At 43.1% G+C, this 22,331-nt stretch overlaps 1 protein-coding gene across 1 annotated transcript in view; it reads left to right on the top strand.

Annotated features, from left to right (window-relative positions):
* Positions 1-22,331, top strand: part of TSEN15 (tRNA splicing endonuclease subunit 15) — a 52,856-nt gene that overhangs the window by 13,985 nt on the left and 16,540 nt on the right. Inside the window, exon 3 of the mRNA XM_040359798.1 lies at positions 1,519-1,654. Within this exon, the coding sequence (XP_040215732.1) occupies positions 1,519-1,654 (136 nt within the window). The remainder of the gene's footprint in view (positions 1-1,518; positions 1,655-22,331) is intronic.

The raw sequence follows: 22,331 nt of genomic DNA on the forward strand, positions 1-22,331 counted from the left end.
TATAAAAAAACATTTTTTTTCCTCAGTTTAGGCCGATACGTATTCTTCTACATATTTTTCGTAAAAAAAAATCGCAATAAGCGTTTATTGATTGGTTTGCGCAAAAGTTATAGCGTTTACAAAATAGGGGGTATTTTTATGGCATTTTTATTAATATTTTTTTTACTAGTAATGGCGGCGATCAGCGATTTTTTTTTTGGTATTGCGACATTATGGCGGACACTTCGGACATTTTTGACACATTTTTGGGACCATTGGCATTTTTATAGCGATCAGTGCTATAAAAATGCATTAGATTACTATAAAAATGCCACTGGCAGTGAAGGGGTTAACACTAGGGGGCGGGGAAGGGGTTAAGTATGCCTGGGTGTGTTCTTACTGTGGGGGGGGGGGTGGCCTCACTAGGGGAAACACTGATCCTCGGTTCATACAGTGTATGAACCGAAGAAAAGCATTTCCCCTGCTGACAGGAACGAGAGCTGTGTGTTTACACACACAGCTCCCGTTCCCCGCTCTGTACCGAGCGATCGCGTGTGCCCGGCGGCGATCGCGCCCGCCGGGCACACGCACGGGAGTCGGGGGCGAGCGGGGGGCGCGTGCGCGCGCCTCCGGCGGCGCGCGTGCGCCCCTAGTGGCGGCTAAAGGGTAGGACGTCATAATACGTGATCTCGCCTAGGAGAGCCACCTTGTGGACGTATTATGACGGTGCGGCGACGGCAAGTAGTTAAAGGGTTTGTAAAGGATTTTTTTTATTTTTATCTTAATAGCTTCCTTTACCTTTAATGCAGTGCTGTTTTCATGTCCTCATTGTTCGTTTTTGCTCTCAAGTTGCTGTAATTCTTCTCTGATCTCCACACTTCCTGGTTGTCTGTTTCCTGATAACCACAGTACTGGGAGCTTTCTCTCTATGATCACTAATCAAGGAGGTGTGATTACTGTGTGTCTAAAACCCCTCAGCACCAATCAGTTTCGTTTTCCAAACCATCACTGCCCTGTATTGGCTCTGTGGCTCTGTACAGCAGAGGCAGGAAACAACATGCAAAAATGAAACTAAAAACTACAGGTACATTATATGATTGATTTGTATCTATTTTTAATCGTTTTTAAAAGGAATCAGTTAACTATTATGTCTCTATACACTGTAAACTGTCATTTCAGCAAAACAAAATGTTTTATTTACAACTCCTTTTTAAGAGCTTGACTTGCCTAACGTTAACACACGTTCAGGCACTTTTTTTTTTGTATTTACACCCGTCAAGCGTTTTTCTTTTTTTTCTTTTTAAAACGCTGCTGCTCCTGGATGCGTTGGCAGTGTTTTATTTTTTATTTTTTGGTCTATTGTCTCAACGCTTCTAAACACCTATGTGTGTATGGACACAGGCTAAGATTGAAGAGCATTTAGAGGCAAAAAAAAAATACTGGGCATCCCTAGAAGGAGCATTTTTAATGTGTGCATGAGGCTTTAATGTATCAGAAATGACTAAGTTGCCGTATTAAAGGAATATTTTGTTTTCTCAGTGAGAAACTGGCATGATGTACAGATTTTGGGCTCGTCTGAACTTCATCTTGTTTACCTGCTTGGACAAGAGAAAGCTGACCATAAGCCTCAGGTCATAATCCCCACGCCAGTCACCATGTCATGCAGCCATGAGAGGTATGTAATCTGATCACATTTCACATTAAAGCCTATCATTTATTTTATATAATGTGTATTGATTCTATGATATGCAATTGTCTCAGTTCTACACATTCAGACTAACAAAGTTATCTTGTGGTGCTAAATTTGCTGGAAAAAGTAGTGCGTTCAAACATAAAGCCCACTGCAATTTTATTTTCATTTGCTCATTCAACCCAGCGGGTAAACAAAAAAAAAAACAATTGACAGATTGTGGTACCGACACGTTGGTGCAGCGATATTCCTCTGCTGTGCTATTGCATTCTGACAGCAGGACTCGCTGTCTGCCCCTGCCAGAATACACTGATCAGCGCTCGCAAGCATTGGCTGCAAGTGCTGATTGGATGCTGGTTTTCCAGCATGTCCCTGGGGAGCTCACTGTACTAACTATACAAACTCACCCCCCCATCCCTACTAGAACACTGGCTGAAAGCGCTGATCTGATGCTGTTTCGACAGAAGCCAGACAGGATGCTGTACACCGACCCAATATTAGGGTTGCGTGTACCAGGCTTTGGACCGGCTTCTGTCGAAACCAACTGCTGTTCAGCAGGAATTTGCGGGGCAATGTGTACCCAGCTTGAGCTATTTACAGCATTCTACATTTATTCTACATTTTAATGATTTATTACCATGGGGCTCTTTAAAACAGTGTTTAAAATTAGGCAGCACCATCACATCAAAAGTTACCAAATAACTAGAAGGAAAATCCACAAAGGTCAGAAAAAAAAGAGGGAGAAAGAACACCTTTGTGTGCATGTTTGTAACTTTAACCACTTGCTTACTGAGCACTTAAACCCCCCTCCTGCCCAGACCAATTTTTAGCTATTAGCGCTGATGCACTTTGAATGACAATTGCGTGGTCATACAACACTGTACTAAAATGAAATTTTTATCATTCCCCCCGCAAATAGAGCTTTCTTTTAGTGGTATTTGATTACCTCTGCGGCTTTTATTTTTTGTTAAAAAAATATATTAAAATACCGATTTTTATTATTATTTTTTTATTATTATTTTTTATATTTTGTTATAACATTTTGCAAACGGGCAATTTTTCTCCTTCATTGATGTACGCTGATGAGGCTGCACTGATGGGCACCGATGGGCTGCACTGATGGGCACGGACAAGGTGGCACTGGTGGGCACTAAAAGGCGGCACTGAGAGGTAGCACTGAAGGGCATTTATAGGTGGCATTGATGGGCACTGAGAAGTGGCACTAAAAGGTGGCACTGATAGCTGGCAGTGATGGGCACTGATGGGTGGAAGTGATGGGCACTAGCGTGGGCGCCAAGTGGTTAATACTTATGAAGGACACATACTGTACTTTTTCCTTTATCTATGTATTTTGTGATGTGTGTGTATAATTATTGCTGTAGCTTCTGCTAAGTCTGCAGGGCTTCAGCCCAATAAATGCATTGCATAGTTCTTTTTTTCTGCCAGCTCAGAACAAAACAACTTACTAGATGGGCACCGTGATTTTTGCATCTGACAGTTACAGTAGTAGTGCATTGTAAGCTTAAAGTTCATCTGTGCCCAGATTGTGGACATTAACATTATTACTGACCTATGCAGTAATGAATTCCAGAAGAGAATTAGAGATTCTAAAATCAGGTTTTCCTTTGCAGGCGAAATGTCACAGCGCAGGTAAATTTGCCACAGAACCTTTGGCCGATTGTGCCAAATTTAGGAATTTGGTGAAAATTGCTATTATATATTTAGCACCAAGTGAAAAATGGTGCAAGCATAACCATCCTAGCAACATTTACTCACAACATGTAGCCTAGTCAGGAAGGGAGGGAAACGGAAGTAAAGAAATGGCTGCACATTTCCAGTCCGAAGTGATGGAATTGTTTGAAGATTTTCTAAAAAACAAACAAAAATAAAACATTTAAATCCTCACAAATAGAGGAGAAATATGTGCTACTGAATAAAGAAAGTTAAAGTTAGATCTGGAAAACATAAAGGAAATGGGAAACATCTGATACTGTAACACAGTATTTAAGGGCTCTGAAAGTAATTTTAAAATGGTTGTAAAACTCTGACATTAAATATGAACAAAACATATCCCTCTATGGTGTGTTATCATTTCTGTCTACTGCTTCATTCATCTGCTGTCAGCATGATCTGCTTCTGACAAGTTTTCCTGACACCAAAAGAAAAATGGTGACGGGGAGGGACCTCTAGCTGATTGACAACCTCAACTCTGTTCCTGTAAACTGTGTGAAGGGCGGGAGTGTCTCTTCCCTCCAATCAGCTGTCTGCGCTCTGCAGAGTGTAACTTCAGCTCTCTGCCCCCTTATTTCTGACAGCTCAGACAAACTTTATAAATTATGCATTTTGAATGGATGTAGATAAGACCGCAGATAAACAGGTAAAACTTAAAGCGGTGGTTCACCCTTAGAGGGCACTTTTCCCCCTTAGATTCCTGCTCGTTTTGTCTAGGGGAATCGGCTATTTGTTTTAAAATATGAGCATTACTTACCCGTTTACGAGATGCATCCTCTCCGTCGCTTCCGGGTATGGGCTGCGGGAATGGGCGTTCCTTCTTGATTGACAGTCTTCCGAGAGGCTTCCGACGGTCGCATCCATCGCGTCACGATTTTCCGAAAGAAGCCGAACGTCGGTGCGCAGGCGCAGTATAGAGCCGCACCGACGTTCGGCTTCTTTCGGCTACGAGTGACGCGATGGATGCGACCGTCGGAAGCCTCTCGGAAGACTGTCAATCAAGAAGGAACGCCCGCTCCCGAAGACCCATACCCGGAAGCGACGGAGAGGATGCATCTCGAAAACGGGTAAGTACTGCTCATATTTTAATACAAATAGCCGATTCCCCTAGACCGAACAAGCAGGAATCTAAGGGGAAAAGGGGAAAAAATTAATAAATGGGTGAACTCCCGCTTTAAGAAGGAGGATTTGTTTAAAGTGGTTGTAAACCCACATAGTAAAAAAGACCTGCAAGACAAAGGCATAAGGAGCTAGTGTATATATAGCACACTAGCTCATTATGTAATACTCACCTGAGATCGAAGTCCCCGCTGCGATGCCCGTACACAGCACCAGCCGACGACATCACTCCCGGAGTTACTTCCGGGTATCGCGGCTCCAGTGCTGTGATTGGCCAGAGCTGCAATGATGTCACTCCCGCGCATGCGTGCAGGAGCCGCTGGTAACGGCACACTCACTGAAGCAACGCCATTGCTTCAGTGCACATGTGCCGATGACGTTGCAGAAACAGGGGCAGGTTTAGGAAATATCTGGGGTAGCTACAGGTAAGCCTTATTATAGGCTTACCTGTGGCAAAAGGGGGATTGTAAGGGTTTATAACCACTTTAATCTCTGTGTATCACCTAAGGCCAGTCACTTCACTGGATATATGTAAGGGTTGCAACCAATTTCAAGCAGTATTAAACCCAAAAGCAAACATTAATTATATTGCAGCTTACCAATTCCTAGATATGATGGCGGCATTACTTTTTCTTATTTAGGCTTTCTTTCTTCTATTTTCATTTGGTGATCTGGCCAGCAGGTCTGTTTTTTTCAAAAGCTTGAGTTCTTCAGAAGAGTCAGTTTGCATGGATTAGACAAACCATTTAACACTGGCAGGGGTGATTAAAATGATCAGCCAAATGCTTGTAACTGCAGAAAATTGAATTTGCGTTTTATAAGCGTTTTTACAGGGGAAATAAATTCTGATAATTTTTGAACATATACCGGTACATTTAAAAAAATATATATTTCACCATATGCTGTTGCCTGCATCAATGGATGAGTCCAGTAGCGACAAACTCTGGTCCTCTCACGCAATTTTCTACATCTTCAAAGCCTCAGCAACATCAGGAGAAATTCCTCATACATGCTCTTAATGGGATCCATAGTGAAAACACAAAAAAGAAGACAGCTATCTACAAGCACTCTCCTCTCTCTGCTGCTCTCTTCTCTCACATAATGGCTGAAATAATGTACTTGTTGTTCATGCATTTGAAAGGGTCTCCTGAGGAAATATTTAAAAACCGCTTCTAACCTCAAACGCTCATACCTGCTGCTAAACCAGCGGTCAGAATTTTTTTTCAACTGTCCTGTGTACATAGTTACATAGTAGGTGAGGTTGAAAAAAGACACACGTCCATCAAGTCCAACCTATATGTGTGATTATATGTCAGTATTACATTTTATATCCCTGTATGTTGTGGTCGTTCAGGTGCTTATCTAATAATTTTTTGAAACCGATAGAATTTGAAAGTTCGGGAAAAATGTACTTTAAAGGCACATCTAAAATTTTACAACGTTTTTAATAGTTCACATAAATACATACAGTACAGACCAAAAGTTTGGACACACCTTCTCATTCAAAGAGTTTTCTTTATTTTCATGACTATGAAAATTGTAGATTCACACTGAAGGCATCAAAACTATGAATGAACACATGTGGAATTATACATAACAAAGTGTGAAACAACTGAAAATATATTTCATATTCTAGGTTCTTCAAAGTAGCCACCTTTTGCAGCAGACACATCTCTAGAACTGGTAAGAGGAGACTGTGTGAATCAGGCCTTCATGGTAGAATATCTGCTAGGAAACCACTGCTAAAGAAAGGCAACAAGCAGAAGAGACTTGTTTGGGCTAAAGAACACAAGGAATGGACATTAGACCAGTGGAAATCTGTGCTTTGGTCTGATGAGTCCAAACTTGAGATCTTTGGTTCCAACCCCCGTGTCTTTGTGCGACGCAGAAAATGTGACCGGATGGACTCTACATGCCTGGTTCCCACCGTGAAGCATGGAGGAGGTGTGATGGTGTGGGGGTGCTTTGCTGGTGACACTGTTGGGAATTTAATCAAAATTGAAGGCATACTGAACCAGCATGGCTACCACAGCATCTTGCAGCGGCATGCTATTCCATCCATCAGGACAATGACCCCAAACACACCCCCAGGCTGTGTAAGGGCTATTTGACCAAGAAGGAGAGTGATGGGGTGCTGCGCCAGGTGACTACCTCTTGAAGCTCATCAAGAGAATGCCAAGAGTGTGCAAAGCAGTAATCAAAGCAAAAGGTGGCTACTTTAAAGAACCTAGAATATGAAATATATTTTCAGTTGTTTCACACTTTTTTGTTATGTATAATTCCACATGTGTTAATTCATAGTTTTGATGCCTTCAGTGTGAATCTATAATTTTCAAAGTCATGAAAATAAAGAAATCTATTTGAATGAGAAGGTGTGTCCAAACTTTTGGTCTGTACTGTATGTATACAATACATGTTTGATAAAACATACAGGGGGAGTACCAAGTATATACTTCCCGTGGGTCTGTATTGGAAAAGTCAGAAACAAAGCCCACACTGAGATACAGTAAAACCTTGGGTTGAGAGTAACTTGGTTTGAGAGTGTTTTGCAAGACAAGCAAAATGTTTTAATACAATTTTGCCTTCATATACAAGCGATGTCTTGATAAGAGTAGCAACATGTCACAACTGAGTATAAAAAAGAAGAGAGGAAGTGTAGCAATATGGTTACATTTAATGAAGGTACAACATTTAGAAACGTATTGCTACACTTAGAGGTGCGTCTCTTCTCTTTTATACCCTGTAAAAAAAAATGCTTTGATATACAAGTGCTTTGGATTACAAGCATGTTTCTGGAACGAATTATGCTCGCAAACCAAGGTTTTAATGTATAGTATTTGCTCCTGGGTATTTCCAGAGGTATTTCCAGAGGTGTTTCGCGGCTATGAATATCGCTTCTTCAGGAGCTTCTATACGTCACCCCATTCGGATCGGCACACCCCGCGATCCGTGGAGCTCTTCCGGAGCCTCGGCCTAGGAAAGTCCCCGGCTTCGGCCTAGCTCCGGAGCGGCGGCCATCTTGCTCCACCCAGTGTGCAAATCTTAGTACTCAGTTATTTTATGTACATTTAGGAAAGTATCCAGGCCTTTCTTAAAGCAATCTACTGAGCTGACCAGAACCACGTCTGGAGGGAGTCTGTTCCACATTTTCACAGCTCTTACTGTGAAAAAACTTTTCCGTATTTGGAGGTTAAATCTCTTTTCCTCTAGACGTAAAGAGTGCCCCCTTGTCCTCAGTGTTGACCGTAAAGTGAACAACTCAACACCAAGTCCACTGTATGGACCTCTTATATATTTGTACATGTTGATCATATCCCCCCTAATTCTCCTCTTCTCAAGAGTGAATAGATTTAGTTCTTCTAATCTTTCCTCATAGCTGAGCTCCTCCATGCCTCTTATCAGTTTGGTTGCCCTTCTCTGCACTTTCTCCAGTTCTCCAATATCCTTTTTGAGAACTGGTGCCCAAAACTGAACTGCATATTCCAGATGAGGTCTTACTAATGATTTGTACAGGGGCAAAATGATATCTCTCTCTCTGGAGTCCATACCTCTCTTAATACAAGAAAGGACTTTGCTCGCTTTGGAAACCGCAGGTTGGCATTGCATGCTATTATTGAGCCTATGATCTACCAAAACCCCCAGATCCTTCTCCACTACGGATCCCCCCAGTTGTACTCCCCCTAGCATGTATGATGCATGCATATTCTTATTCCCCAAGTGCATAACTTTACATTTATCAACATTAAACCTCATCTGCCACTCAGTCGTCCAATTAGACAGAGCATTGAGGTCGGCTTGTAAATTGGAGACATCCTGTAAGGACGTTATTCCACTGCATAGCTTGGTGTCATCTGCAAAGACAGAAATGTTACTTTTGATCTCAGACCCAATATCATTTATAAATATATTAAAAAGTAAGGGTCCCAGCACTGAACCTTTGGGTACACCACTGATAACCTTGGACCATTCAGAGTAAGAATCATTAACCCCTTCCCGACCGCCGCATGTACATTTACGTCGGCAGAATGGCACGTACAGGCACATTGGCGTAACTGTACGTCCCTGCCTTTCCGCGGGTCGAGGGTCCGATCGGGACCCCCCCTCCGCGACATGCGGCGGTTGGGTTCCCGAGGGGAGCGATCCGGGACGAAGGCGCGGCTATTCGTTTATAGCTGCTCCGTCGCGATCGCTCCCTGGAGCTGAAGAACGGGGAGAGCCGTATGTAAACACGGCTTCCCCGTGCTTCAGTGTGGCGGCTGCATCGATCGAGTCATCCCTTTTATAGGGAGACTCGATCGATGATGTCAGTCCTACAGCCACACCCCCCTACAGTTGTAAACACACACTAGGTGAACATTAAATCCTACAGCGCCCCCTGTGGTTAACTCCCAAACTGCAACTGTCATTTTCACAATAAACAATGCAATTTAAATGCATTTTTTGCTGTGAAAATGACAATGGTCCCAAAAATGTGTCAAAATTGTCCAAAGTGTCCGCCATAATGTCGCAGTCACGAAAAAAATCGCTGATCGCCGCCATTAGTAGTTAAAATAATAAAAATGCAATACAACTATCCCCTATTTTGTAAACGCTATAAATTTTGCGCAAACCAACCGATAAACGATTATTGCGATTTTTTTACCAAAAATAGGTAGAAGAATACGTATCGGCCTAAACTGAGGAAAAAAAAAATTATATATGTTTTTGGGGGATATTTATTATAGCAAAAAGTAAAAAATATTGAATTTTTTTCAAAATTGTCGCTCTATTTTTGTTTATAGCGCAAAAAATAAAAACCGCAGAGGTGATCAAATACTACCAAAAGAAAGCTCTATTTGTGGGGAAAAAAGGACGCCAATTTTGTTTGGGAGCCACGTCGCACGACCGCGCAATTGTCTGTTAAAGCGACGCAGTGCCGAATTGTAAAAACACCTTGGGTCTTTAGGCAGCATATTGGTCCGGTCCTTAAGTGGTTAACCACCACTCCCTGAATTCTGTCTTTCAGCCAGTTTTCTATCCATTTACAAACTAATATATCCAATCCTGTAGACCTTACCTTACACATGAGCCGTGTGTGCGGAACTGTATCGAACGCTTTTGCAAAATCCAAATATATCACGTCCACAGCCACGCCTCTGTCCAGGGTACACACACTATAGCCACCAAATACACACACACACATACATTATAGCCACCAAATACATGTTTTAATGGAGACGTGCACTGCTCACAGCATCCAATGTCGGTATCTCCCACTGCTTGTATGTCAGACAAAAATGTCAGTATCTCTCACTGTCACACCCAGGCAGGAATGTATCAGAGTTTACAACACAGTAGCTTTCTTCAAAGAGGGAAAAAGGCTATTTTAATTTCTGTTTAAAATAATCAGATATTATTCAGCTTAACAATTTAAAATTATATTTTGAATGAAGTAAAAGGAAAGTATGATGCAAGAAATTATTTACAGTAAAATAACATTACAAAGCAGACAATTAGCAGACAATTAGCAGCAGTTAAATAATATGGGATTAAACGTGTGCCTGTTTTTTGGTTCCATGCAGTGTCCAGTTCACTTGCAGAGTTGTCCAATCTGATATGTTAGAATCACCAACTCTCATAAATGATTCTTGGCATTCCTTTATAGTTTCAGTGCTAAATGAGAGCTCCAAGCTGTAGGGGTCTGCTGAAGGGGCGTTGAAGTGTTTTATAATGCTCCATCAGACATTTCCTTAATGCCAGTAATGCCAAATGTATCTAAATGAACAGATGACAAGGTTTCACAATAGGTTAGCATAAAATATTAATTCATTAGAGACCAAATATGATATTATCGGGATTCATATCTTGCTTAGAAGACCTTATTAGCCTTCCATTCTAGTCTCCTTTGCCTATTAGTTTTTCTTAGCCTTATGAACCTTGTAAAATAGGTACGTTTGGTGTCAAATTGGTATTATTTCTTGCATTAATGTGACCACTTTTTATGAAGGTTGCTCCATTACAGACCAAATTCTGCAATACGAACTTGCTTTGGAAGTTACAAAAATTCTACACCGAGATGTCTAATGTTTCACTATACCAATTTACAACCTTTTTATGGCAACTTTATTAACCACTTGTCGACCATGCTAAAGCCAAATGACAGCTACAGCGCGGTTGTCCAGTTCTCGGAGGGCATCTATTCACATCCTCCCAGAACCGAGGACTCTGCGAACTCTGTGATTGCTGTGTCCAATCACAGCTGATCAGGATATAGACACACATGCCGGTTATGAGCATTAATTTTCTCACGCTGTCACAGCATAAGGAGAGGAGAGCCGGTAACTCATATCTGTGAAAGGGGACATCTACAATGATAATCTGGGCACTGATTATCAGTGTCCTGAATATTAGTGCAGCCCCAACAATGCCCTTCAGTGCCACCTATGAGTGCTCATTAGTGCCCACCAGTGCCGTCTCATCTGTGCCCACCAGTGCCGCCTCATGAGTGCCACCTATCAGTGCCCATCAGTGCAGCCTCATCATCGCACATCAGTGAAGCAGAAAAATTACCTGTTTGCATTTTTTTTAATCAAACTATAAAAACTAAAATAAAAAACAGTGCTGTTTAAATACCCCACAAAGAAAGCTCTATTTGTGTGAAAACAATATATTGTCACTCAAAGTGCGACAGTGCTGAAAGCTAAAAATTGACATGGGCAAGAAGGGGGTAAAAGTGCCCAGTAGGCAAGTGGTTAAAAGCCTTTATCGACTTTTGGAAAAATGAGCATGGCAGTGTGTTCAGTATGACATCTGTTTCCCCTCCACACATTTTGTCGGACCTTACTGCCATCATAATGTCCAGAAAATAAGTTATAACTACAAGACAAGGGGCCCTTGCACAGTTTGTAGGCTGTTCTCCTTCTCAGAAACCTTTACGTGTCCCTTTAGGCCACTGAAATTGTAGTAAACAATATGACTGTGTAAATATATTTTTTAAACTTAATGGGGATGCAGAAACCAGTTGATAGGATGAAAAAAGGAATTATGATAAATGCATCCCTAAACTGGAAATTCTCAATTTTTTTTCTGACGTTGAATGGTCTTGCCCTTGTATGGTAATCCAAGGGTAAGCAGTATTAATGGGTGATTTTGTGTCCCCAAAAGCAGTTGCACCCTCTGCCTCCCCTCAAAACAACAGGTTTGCTTCAGATGATAGCATTTAAGATAGGTAAGCAGACATGGGTCATGGAAAGCTTGAGATTGTTGATCGGCTTGAAGTTTTTTTTTTTTGTTCAATAAGTTTTTATTGAAAAGTATATGATACAGAAAAAGAAAGCAAAACAAAAGAGCAGTGGCAGTCAGTCAAGCACTAATATCCAAGGTGAAACAATAAACAAAGGTGCAATCAGACCCCCCAACCCAAATAACGTTCGCAGACGCAGGGGCTGGAACTGGGGGTGAAAAGCAACACAATAGTATATACCCCACATGTGAGGATCTATGATCCGAAAAACAACACATTAGCCATTTAACCTAAAATAGCGAATCTAAACAACAATATCCAGACTGCCTCTTTGAGAGAGAGACATAGCGGCCTAGAGACCGAAGAGAAAACAGAGACGAAAGTGTGAAAGAGAAGCAAGGGAAAGAGAAAGGGGGGAAAAGGAAAAAAGCGGAAGAGAGAAGGGGGGAAAGGGGAGCCCATCTCAGGTACACTCCATATGTTAATAGTATAACCATTCAGTAGAACTACACAATCAAATCAGACCGAGTGAGACATTATGTCTGCATAGGCAGAGGTAAACTTGAAGGCAAACCAGTCAGACCATATTTTGCGTGAAAGGTCTTCTGAAGCTCTAAGGGAATGTGTGAGGTCTTCCATGTGATAAATATGGTCTACTTCCGTTAACCATTGGCGTACCGTGGGTACGGTCGCCTGTTTCCAAAACCTAGGGATGAGGGACTTAGCGGCATTCAGTAAATGAGGTGTAAGAGATTTCCTATACGGTCTAACTGGTTTGTCTGTACAATGTAACAACACAACCCATGGATCCCCGGGGGTTTCAAAACCCTGGATGTCTGTCATCAAACCCAAAACAGAACACCAAAAAGGTCGGATAAGGGGGCAGTACCACCACACGTGAGCGTGTGTCGCTCTTTCTCCGCAGCCCCGCCAGCATAGGGGGGGCACCTGAGGGAAGATTCCATGAAGTACAGCTGGGGTGAGGTGCCATCTAGTAAGCAGTTTATAGTTAACTTCTGTCGTCCTGGAGGACAGCGAGGTGGTATGAGCAAGGTATAAAATAGTGGATTTTTGGGACTCTGAAAAATCTTTGTGTAGGTCTTGTTCCCATTTATGTAAGAATGCCGGTTGCCCCGTGGAGGAAAGTGATTGAAGGGCTTTATAAAAATAAGACAGGGGTCTCTCAACAGGTTGGTCCTCAGCAAAGGAAATTTTAATCGGTGTCAGCTCATTGAGAGCCCGGAGAGGTTTAGGAAGAGAACGTACGAATGCAGACAGCTGACGGTATTTCCAATGATCTAAGGGTGAAGTTGTAGGCAACCCCGGTAGAAGTAGTGACATGATGTAGGTGGGTCACATTTCCCAAGGACCATTTAAGAGAGGAGGGTTGTAAATTTCCGGGTGGAAAATAATTATGACCAGACAAGGGCATGAGGGGTGAATTAAACAACCAGTGTTGAGATTTACATAACGAGTCCCAAACCATGGGGGTTGAGCGGGTAATCGGTGAAGTATGCACCGCCATAGAACAGCATTTCCTGGGCACCCACATTTGCGTGAAAGGATGCATACCACAGAGAGACATTTCTAAGGTCACCCATAGCTTAGTTTGTTTGTTAAACTTCCAGTCCAATATCCTATTCAGGACAACTGCCAGGAAATTGTTTTTAATGTCTGGGAGGGCAAGGCCCCCTTCCCTCTTAGACCTCACTAGAACGGACCTAGCTAACCTGGGTCGTTTTTTATTCCAAATATATTTACAAATCAGTGATCTCAGCAAAGTGAAAAAACCCACAGGGATCCCAAATGGGATCATCTGAAACAGGAATAATAGCCTGGGCAGAATGTTCATCTTCACGACACTAATTTTCCCCAACCAGGAATGTGCAAGATTGGACCATTTTTGTAAGTCCGATCTGATCGAGTTTAATAGGGGGATAAAATTCGTACGAAACAGGGAGGCTGGGTTAGAGGTGAGGAATATGCCTAAGTACTTAAGAGACCGTGTTTGCCAAGTGAAAGGAAAGGACCCTTTTAGCTGGGATACAATCCGGGGCGGGACAGTAACGTTAAGAATTTCCGACTTCGTCATATTTATCTTAAAGTTAGAAATGTCACTAAAGGCAGAAAAAGCTGACATTAAGTTAGGAAGGGTTGTTATAGGCTGTTGGACGTAAAACAGAATATCATATCAGTAAGCGGCGTATTTATGTTCCACGTCTCCTATCGTGATACCTCGAATATTTGGGTCATGTCTAATTGTGGAAAGGAAAGGTTCAAGGGATAACGCAAACAGGATGGGGGAAAGAGGGCAACCTTGTCGGGTGCCATTGTAAAGTGTAAAGGATTCGCTTAACGTGCCATTTATACGGAGTTGAGCCGTGGGCGATGAGTATAGGGCCGAGATGCGTGAAATAAGGGAGGGGCTAATACCAAATTGAGAGAGCGTGGCCATCAGGTACCCCCAGTCCACCCTATCAAATGCCTTCTCAGCGTCCGTGGACAGCAGAAGGGTGGGCTGGGGGAACCGTCTAACATGAGACATCAAGAGAAGAGTGTGAAGGGAATTATCCCGCGCCTCCCTGCCGGGTATAAATCCGGTTTGATCACTAGTTCCCAATGTGGGAGAAGGGGAAGGAGTCTATTCGCAATAGCTTTAGCGTATAATTTAGCATCCAGATTTAAAAGGGAGATGGGACGGTAGCTACCACAGTTGCAGGGGTCTTTACCGGGTTTGGGGATAACTGTTATATGTGCGTGAAGGGTTTCAGAGCGGAAAGGGCTGTCCTCCGAGACTGCGTTTGCATAATTGGTCAAGCGTGGGATCAAAAGATCCACGAAGGATCTATAATATGTCACGGAGAAGCCGTCAGGGCCAGGAGCCTTACCATTTGCCATGGCTTTTAAAGCAACACGCAACTCAGAGGGAGAGAACTCTCCGTCCAAAGCAGACAACACTTCCGCAGAAAGTCTGGGAATTTTAGCTTGAGAGAGGTAGTCACTAATGCGTTGGGATCTAAGGACTCCATCATCAGCCATATCGCGTACATGATATAGCTTTTGATAGAACGTACGGAATTCCCGTGCAATTGCAGAGGTTTCATGTGCTAAAGATCCAGAAGGAGTTTTTATCTTAGCAATGAAGGCTGCTGATTTTTGCTGTTGCAGGGAACGGGCCAAAAGACGTCCAGGCTTGTTGCCCCATTCATGCAACCTTTGGGCTACTACGCAAAAGCGCTGTTTCTGCTCCAAATGAAAGAGGGCTTTCAACTCCTCTCTCTTCTGGGTCAGAGCTTGGAACACCGAGTGTAATAAGCTAACTTTGTGCTGCCTTTCCAAGGCCTCTATCTCATGAAGTAACACCTCCTGTTGAGCAATACGTTCTTTTTTTTTTCCTAGAACCTAACTCAATAAGCTTCCCCCACATAAAGGCCTTATGGGTCTCCCAGAGAATACCCGGTGAGACATCCGGGTGTGTGTTTTCCTCAAAAAACTGGTCTAATTCAGCAGTGAGTAGTTTCCTATCAATTTCCTCAGAGAGTAGGGTATCATTCAGCTTCCAGCTGTTGGTTCTACAGGGAATCGAGGGGATAGTCAGTGTAAGGGTTACCGGGGAATGGCCTGAAATGGGGGAGGTATCAATAGACGATGCTTTGGGGAGAGAAAGATGGTGGTGGTCAATAAAGATATAATCTATCCTGGAGTAGGAATTATGTAAAGGGGAGTAATGTGTATAATCTTTTACCCGGGGGTGCATCACCCTCCAAACATCAACTGATTGAGCTTCATGAAAGCGTTTACGGAGAGACGCCAACCTTCTTTGTGATATGCAAGACCGTCCTAAGGACGTATCAATGGGCGGTTCCATCGGGGCATTAAAATCTCCAGCAAGGAGAATACACCCACGGGCAAAGTCCTTTAATTTAACAAGAGTGTTAGCAATAAAAGAGGTCTGAGCCTGGTTAGGGGCGTACAAAGTCGCTATTGTACAGGGCATGCTACCCAGGCTACCTCGTAGAAACAAGAAACGACCCAGGTCATCGCTAAGCATAGAATCCAATATAAAAGAGGTACCCTTACGAAACCCTATGGCCACGCCTTTGGCTTTATGAACATCCGACAGGCTATAGAACCAAGTGGGATATTGCGGGGAGAAGAGTCTCACAGATGTAGTATGCGTGAGGTGGGTCTCCTGCAGAAGAACGATATCACTTTGCAGGCGGTCCAACTCACGATATAAATGATGTCTCTTACCTGGGGCGTGCAGGCCCCGAACATTGAGAGAAACCAGGTTCAGCGTGGCCATAGGGGTCGAGTGAGAGGACTCTTGATCACATACCGGGATGAGATGCACCTGAGATGGGGAACAGAGGTGGGGAAAAAGGGGCAAGAAGAAGAAAAGAAAAAGAAAGAGAGAGAGAGAGAGCAAGAAAAAACACATCAATATCAGACTGTAACACATCCCCCTGATGAAGGTATTTATGTGCACGCATAATTCTGCCGTGCACCACAGGGCATGCGGGTACACCGGCACCCCAGCTCCACCAACCCGATATAGGGTAGAGGCACGTGGGCGAAAGACTACACGGGGCCCCGGTAGGGGGAGCGCGGGGCGCAGGCAAACAACGGAAAGCACCGAAAAGCGATGCGATCATTGCACCGGCGCCCCGGGGCCGACAACCAAGAATAAAAACATTCAAAATAAAAGAAAAACATTAACAAAACCTGACACCTCCACTTAACCCCGCAAAGGGGCTAGAAACTTCGAGCAATCATCCCAAGAATAAGGGACAACAGTTCTTAGGGCACCCAAATGAGGAGAGCTAACAAGTTTGTAGGAACCAAAAAAAAAAAAGCAGGTTAGTAAAAAACAAAAACTTAAAAGTAAAAAACAGAACCAGGATGAGAAGCGCTGAGCTGGAGAGAAACAAAGCATTCGCAGTGGAGAATCACTCCAGAAAAGACTCAGAATGGTTGTGAAGAGGATTCTGTAGCAGCGGATCGACGTCCACGGTTGACCTTTTGCCACTGCGATTCAGTGGGCGCAGGTAAGGTGGGAATGGTGTCTTGCCAGCCTGGGAGTTCCGGAGGGGATATGTTGACATCCATACAGAACTTCTCCAAGTCCTCTGGAAAGCGGAGGATAGCGGTCTTACCATCACGGTGTGCTACGAGGGCTGCAGGGAAGCTCCAGCGGTAGTTAATAGAAGCCGCCCTGAGCTTCTCAGTTAGCGGCTTCAGTGCTCTGCGGCGGTCAAGAGTCTCTTTGGCGAGATCTGGAAAAAACAGCAGGGAGGCACCATCAAAGTCCAGAGGGGTCTTCTCCCTGGCCTTGCGCATAATCTGCTCTTTTTCATCATAATAATGGATGCGGCAGATGACATCTCTCGGAGTGTCCGAAGTAAGGTTCCGGGGACGCAAGGCTCTATGCACCCTGTCGATTTTAAGAGGATGATAAGCCTCTCGGTCCAGCAGGCCGTTGAAGATTCCACGAACGGAAGGGAGGAGGTCGTCGTCGCCAGTCGCCTCCGGCAGGCCTCTGATGCGCACATTGTTCCTCCTGTTTCTGTTCTCTTGGTCCTAGATTTTATAGAGGGCCATCCTATGTGCGATTGTGAGGGCTCTAGTTGATGCCTGCAGGCCTCTAATGGCGGTCGCGTGTCTATCTAGACGCAGCTCTGACTCCTCCACCCTTTCCAATACCTGTGACAGGTCCGCTCTCACTCCCGATATCTCCTTTTTGATAGTCCGTTCCAGGCTCAGGAACATAGATACCAGCTCCGATCTGGTGAGCAGACCTTCCCCTAGTGTCGTGCCCTCAGACAGTCTGGATACACTGCCGTCTGCCTCTGAACAAGCCGACGATGCCGGAGAATGGCGTCTCCGCTCTGACTGTCGGCGGGAGGCGGGGCCCGCGCCGGAGGACACCATTTTCTCTGGTTCCGCGGCAAGGAACCTCTTGATGGACCCCGACTGGGTGCCCGGCTTGGGGAGATACTTGCTGGAACGCTTCCGCATGGTTCTGGGAGGAAATCAGGCGATATTAAGCGAATAAAGTAGAAAATCAAGGTGTCAGCGCCGGAGCTCCAGACAAGCACGTCTTCACTGCTGCATGTCCGGACCACGCCCCCGGCTTGCAGTTTATTTAACCCCTTTAATACAGGGCTTTTATACCCACCTCCATATCGGGCCTATTCTGGCACTTCTCTCCTACATGTACAAATCATCATTATTTTGCTAGAAAATTACTCAGAACCCCCAAACATTATATCTTTTTTTTTAGCAGACACCCTAAGGAATAAAATGGCGGTCTTTGCAACTTTTTATCTTGCACGGTATTTGCCAAATAATTTTTCAGATGCCTTCTTTTTGGGAAAAAAATGGTTTCATTAATTAAATAAATAAAAAAAATAGTAAAGTTAGCCCAATTTCTTTGTAAAATATTAAAGGTGATGTTACGCCGAGTAAATAGATACCTAACATGTCATGGTTTAAAATTGCGCACACTCATGAAATGGCGCCAAATTGTGTTACTTTAAAATCTCCAGGTTACCAGTTTAGAGTTACAGAGGTAGTCTAGTGCTAGAATTGTTGCACACGCTCTAACGCACGTGGCGATACCTCACATCTGTGGTTTGAACGACGTTTGCATACGTGGGCGGGACTTGCGTGTGCTTTCGCTTCTGAGAGAGAGCTACCGGGGACAGGGGCGTTTAAAATTTTAATTTTTTTTTTTTTTTTTTTTTTTTTTACTTTATTTGTTACACTTTTTTTTACTTTTTTTTTATCACTTTTATTCCTATTACAAGGAATGTAAACATCCCTTGTAATAGGAAAGGTGTGTGACAGGTCCTCTTTAAGGAGAGATGCATGCGGGGTCAATAAGACCCCACATCTCTCCTCCAGGCTGGAGAGCATGAGATTGTGAAAAAAAATTCACCGATCTCATGCTTTACATTCCGGTACTCGGGCGTGACGTCATCTCATCGCGCACGGCCTCCGACGGTCATAGAGATGACTGGTAACCATCTGGTCACCAGTCATCTGTATGCTTCCTATACGGTGCTCGACGATTCTTTCTCCGTGCCCCCGATGGCACGGGAGAGCCAGAAGAAGCACAGAATAGCGGCTGGAGGGGGGGAACCACCGCTATGATCATTCTTATGGTGTGCAGGATCGCCGCCGGAACACATGGATATCTGAATTATGCCTCTAGGGCGATACAGGCCCACATTAATGTTATCACATTATACATAATTATTTTGTTTACCATTTGTACATGATGTGGAGGTTTACACATGTATTTTATTTCACCATTGGCATTTGATGTGGAGGTTTACACACTGAATATATTGATATCCTTTTATATTGATACACTTATATATTTTATTTAGTTCACCTATTAGTAGCTCACTCTTACTGGATCCCCTAGGTGGGGCCCTGTTTCACCTTATTTGGTTTAGGGGGTAAGGTATAGGCAGCGCCACTACCCCCAATCTTTACACTTTTTTCACATAACTTTCACTATCCCCTTCTAGGGGATTGGTTTTTGGGGGGGCAGCAGCCGGAGTACATGGTTCTTATCATTCAGATATCACCGCACAAAGTACAGGACATCATATGACGTCCACCCGGGATGGGAGATCCCATCTGTGGACGTCATGTGTCTATGTGCGGTATTGAAGTGGTTAAGGAACAAACTTGTAACATTCTTTTGTAGAAATCACTGAATGTATGTATAATTTTAAGGGCATGATATTCACATATGTGACCTGCTTGTTAAGAGAAACCCCAGTGAATAGCCATGCATTGACATCATTGTGTTTGTCATGTGACATAAGTTTATGGTGTCATTTAAAACATAATTGTTGGCACTATAGTGTGCTAGGAAAAATACTGATTGATGCCTTTTCAACTCACCTTTCCTGCAGGACTGTAAAATGTGTCTTTGAATTGCTGGGAATACACTGACAATTGCTGGTGTTGTTTTATGTGCTTACAGCACACTAATCTAAATGTATGGCATTTCCTGTGTTTTATTGACTCTTCACAGACAATGCGCAGACTATGTTAAAAATGAGACCTGTTGTGAGCTTTTTACCCTTTTTCTTTGCAATTGTACAAAAGTACATTGTTGGCATGAATTAACTTCCTTGCACATGCATGGGAGTTATATTAATCTAGCCTGTGCACTTAAGATGGCCAAAGATGTTGAATTTGAAGGAAGACTGGGCAAAGATGTTGGCACCAAAGTGGGACTAAGTGGGCATCACATCCCTGGAGAAAAAGGTGAGTAATGTGGAGTAGATGTAAACCCTAAATGAGGAAAAAAGTCTAGTTTGCTGGAGCACTTTATAAAAAATACTAGTTTTTATTTTCTTAGTCCTTTTTGCATCTCAGCACTGGTGATCTCCTGCAGCCTATTTGTAGCAACTTCATGTTTATTAATGCACTCCAGCAATGGCTGTGTGGTATTTCACAGGAAGGGTTTCCAGATGCTGACAGGCAGACAGCCCAGACGTCTTCATCTGGAATTCGTGACAGGGTGACAACGCGGGAGCTGAAGAACAGGAACAGAGTAATGTCATTCTATAACAGGAAATGTCTGAACAAGGACCTTTATGGCAAGATTACAGCATTTTATTGAAACCTGGAAATTTTAAAAAGAAAAATTGCATTTGAAATCACAATCACCTACTAATGCTTATATGAGGTTTTATTGATTGAGTTTGCATGTACTATAGGATTCAGGGATAGATACCCATATCGGCAAATTCAAATTTATTATGTATTTAGTACAGTGAATTCTGTTTGTTAGCTGTAGGGAACTGCACTCTACACTTAGTACTTTGCTCTTTGAACTCAGAGTAATCAGTTGTGGTAATCAATCGTGCAAGGGTAAGATACTAAATTGTATACTGACCATTTGCAAGATAATTATGTGTAACTATTTGGTTATAATGAATCATTCTAACATAACCTAAAACAGTGTCTAGTTAAACAATCTGACATTCTTAAAGCGGTGTTCCAGCGTCAAACACTGTAGCACTGCACTTACCTGTCCTAGGCGCCCACGATGTTAGCTCTTCGAGGCCGATCCGTCGATCGAGGCAGGTCTCGGAGCTGCCATCTTCACTAAGGGAAACCGGCAGTGGAGCCTTGCGGCTTCACTGCCCGTTTCCTACTGCGCATACGCGAGTCGCGCAACGTTTTCTGAATAGGTGGCTGTTCTCTGGGATACACAGTTCCCAGAAGACACCACGCTCCATTCCCCAGCAGACAACACAAGGAGGTTGAGAAAGAAGACCTGCAGCGGACTAGGAAGAGGCAGATTAGGAAGATCTTCCTAGCAACCACAATTTCTGGTAAGTACATTTTTTTTTTTTTTTTTTTTTTTTTTTTTTTTTTTTTTTTGGGGCATTTTTATGTAATTATTTTTCTTTAGGGTGGACCTGCGCTTTAAATACCCTGTACAGTTGAGGTATGCAAGATCTGTGTATTAGTTGACATTCTCTATACAAGGAATAAACATGTAGTACTTAGTATCCATTTATGAAGGGAAATTATGACATATGTTGCAAGATTTCACTTGTGAGCAGAAAAAAAAAAAGTTTCAAAACCTATTGCCAAAAGTTAGCTTAGCCAGCAGCACAAGTAAATGATTGTTCTGTTTCCTCCCCATTGGCCAGCTTGCTTTCATTTTCTTGAAGTCACTTATACAAATGTTGCGGTGTATAAGCTACTGTGTCCGTGGTATGTCTTTGAATATGCAACTGTTTTAGGAGGAGCAGGGCTGTACTGGAGACTCTGGTGTTCCCTGGTACATGGTTAGAGAGGCAGATTCATGAACATTGTTTCCTCTATGAAAAGAAACAAAAATGTGCTCAGATTTCACCTGAAAATTGTAAAGTCCCCTTTGTTTCAATGCATGAGGGCTTTGTGCACCAAGTCTGTAGCCAACATACACAAACTGGCAATATCTTTTTTAATGGTTCTGTTACCACTGAAAGGGTAACGCCACTTTTGTGAAAAATAAATATAGTGTGTATACAATTGCGAGTCTGACACAAGTCATATTGTAGTTGACTGTTATTAAAATGACAATTTCTTTTGCAGTGCTGTAATTTTCTGTAAAACGCAATGCAATATGGAAACATGGAGGTGTTTTGTAAACAGATGGTGAACAGCGGAGGTCTCCAAACCCCGGTCCGCGGCCCACTACCGGGCCGCAGCCTGTTTACTGGTGGGCCGAGAAGTCTGCGATAGCAGAGAGATCGGCTCACATCTGCCCACACAGCCCCGCCGCACTTACAGCCACGCCGCTACACTGTTAGGGGTGAAGCAGGCGAGCAGAGAGATGACATCATCTCTCACTTTATTGATTCATGCATATTTTTATTCCTGGTTTATTTTCGCCTTAAATGATGTAGGAACATAATAGGGTTAGTGCAATACCATGGCACATATATATTTATTTATTTTTATAACTTATTTTTTAACCAATTTTTTCAGCTCGTTGTTATCCGTCTTAATATAGCACATCGTGACCTGGGGATTCGACGTTACAAGATTCCAGTAACACATAGCATG

This window comes from Rana temporaria, chromosome 7, assembly GCF_905171775.1.
Source record: "Rana temporaria chromosome 7, aRanTem1.1, whole genome shotgun sequence".
Lineage (NCBI taxonomy): Eukaryota > Metazoa > Chordata > Amphibia > Anura > Ranidae > Rana > Rana temporaria.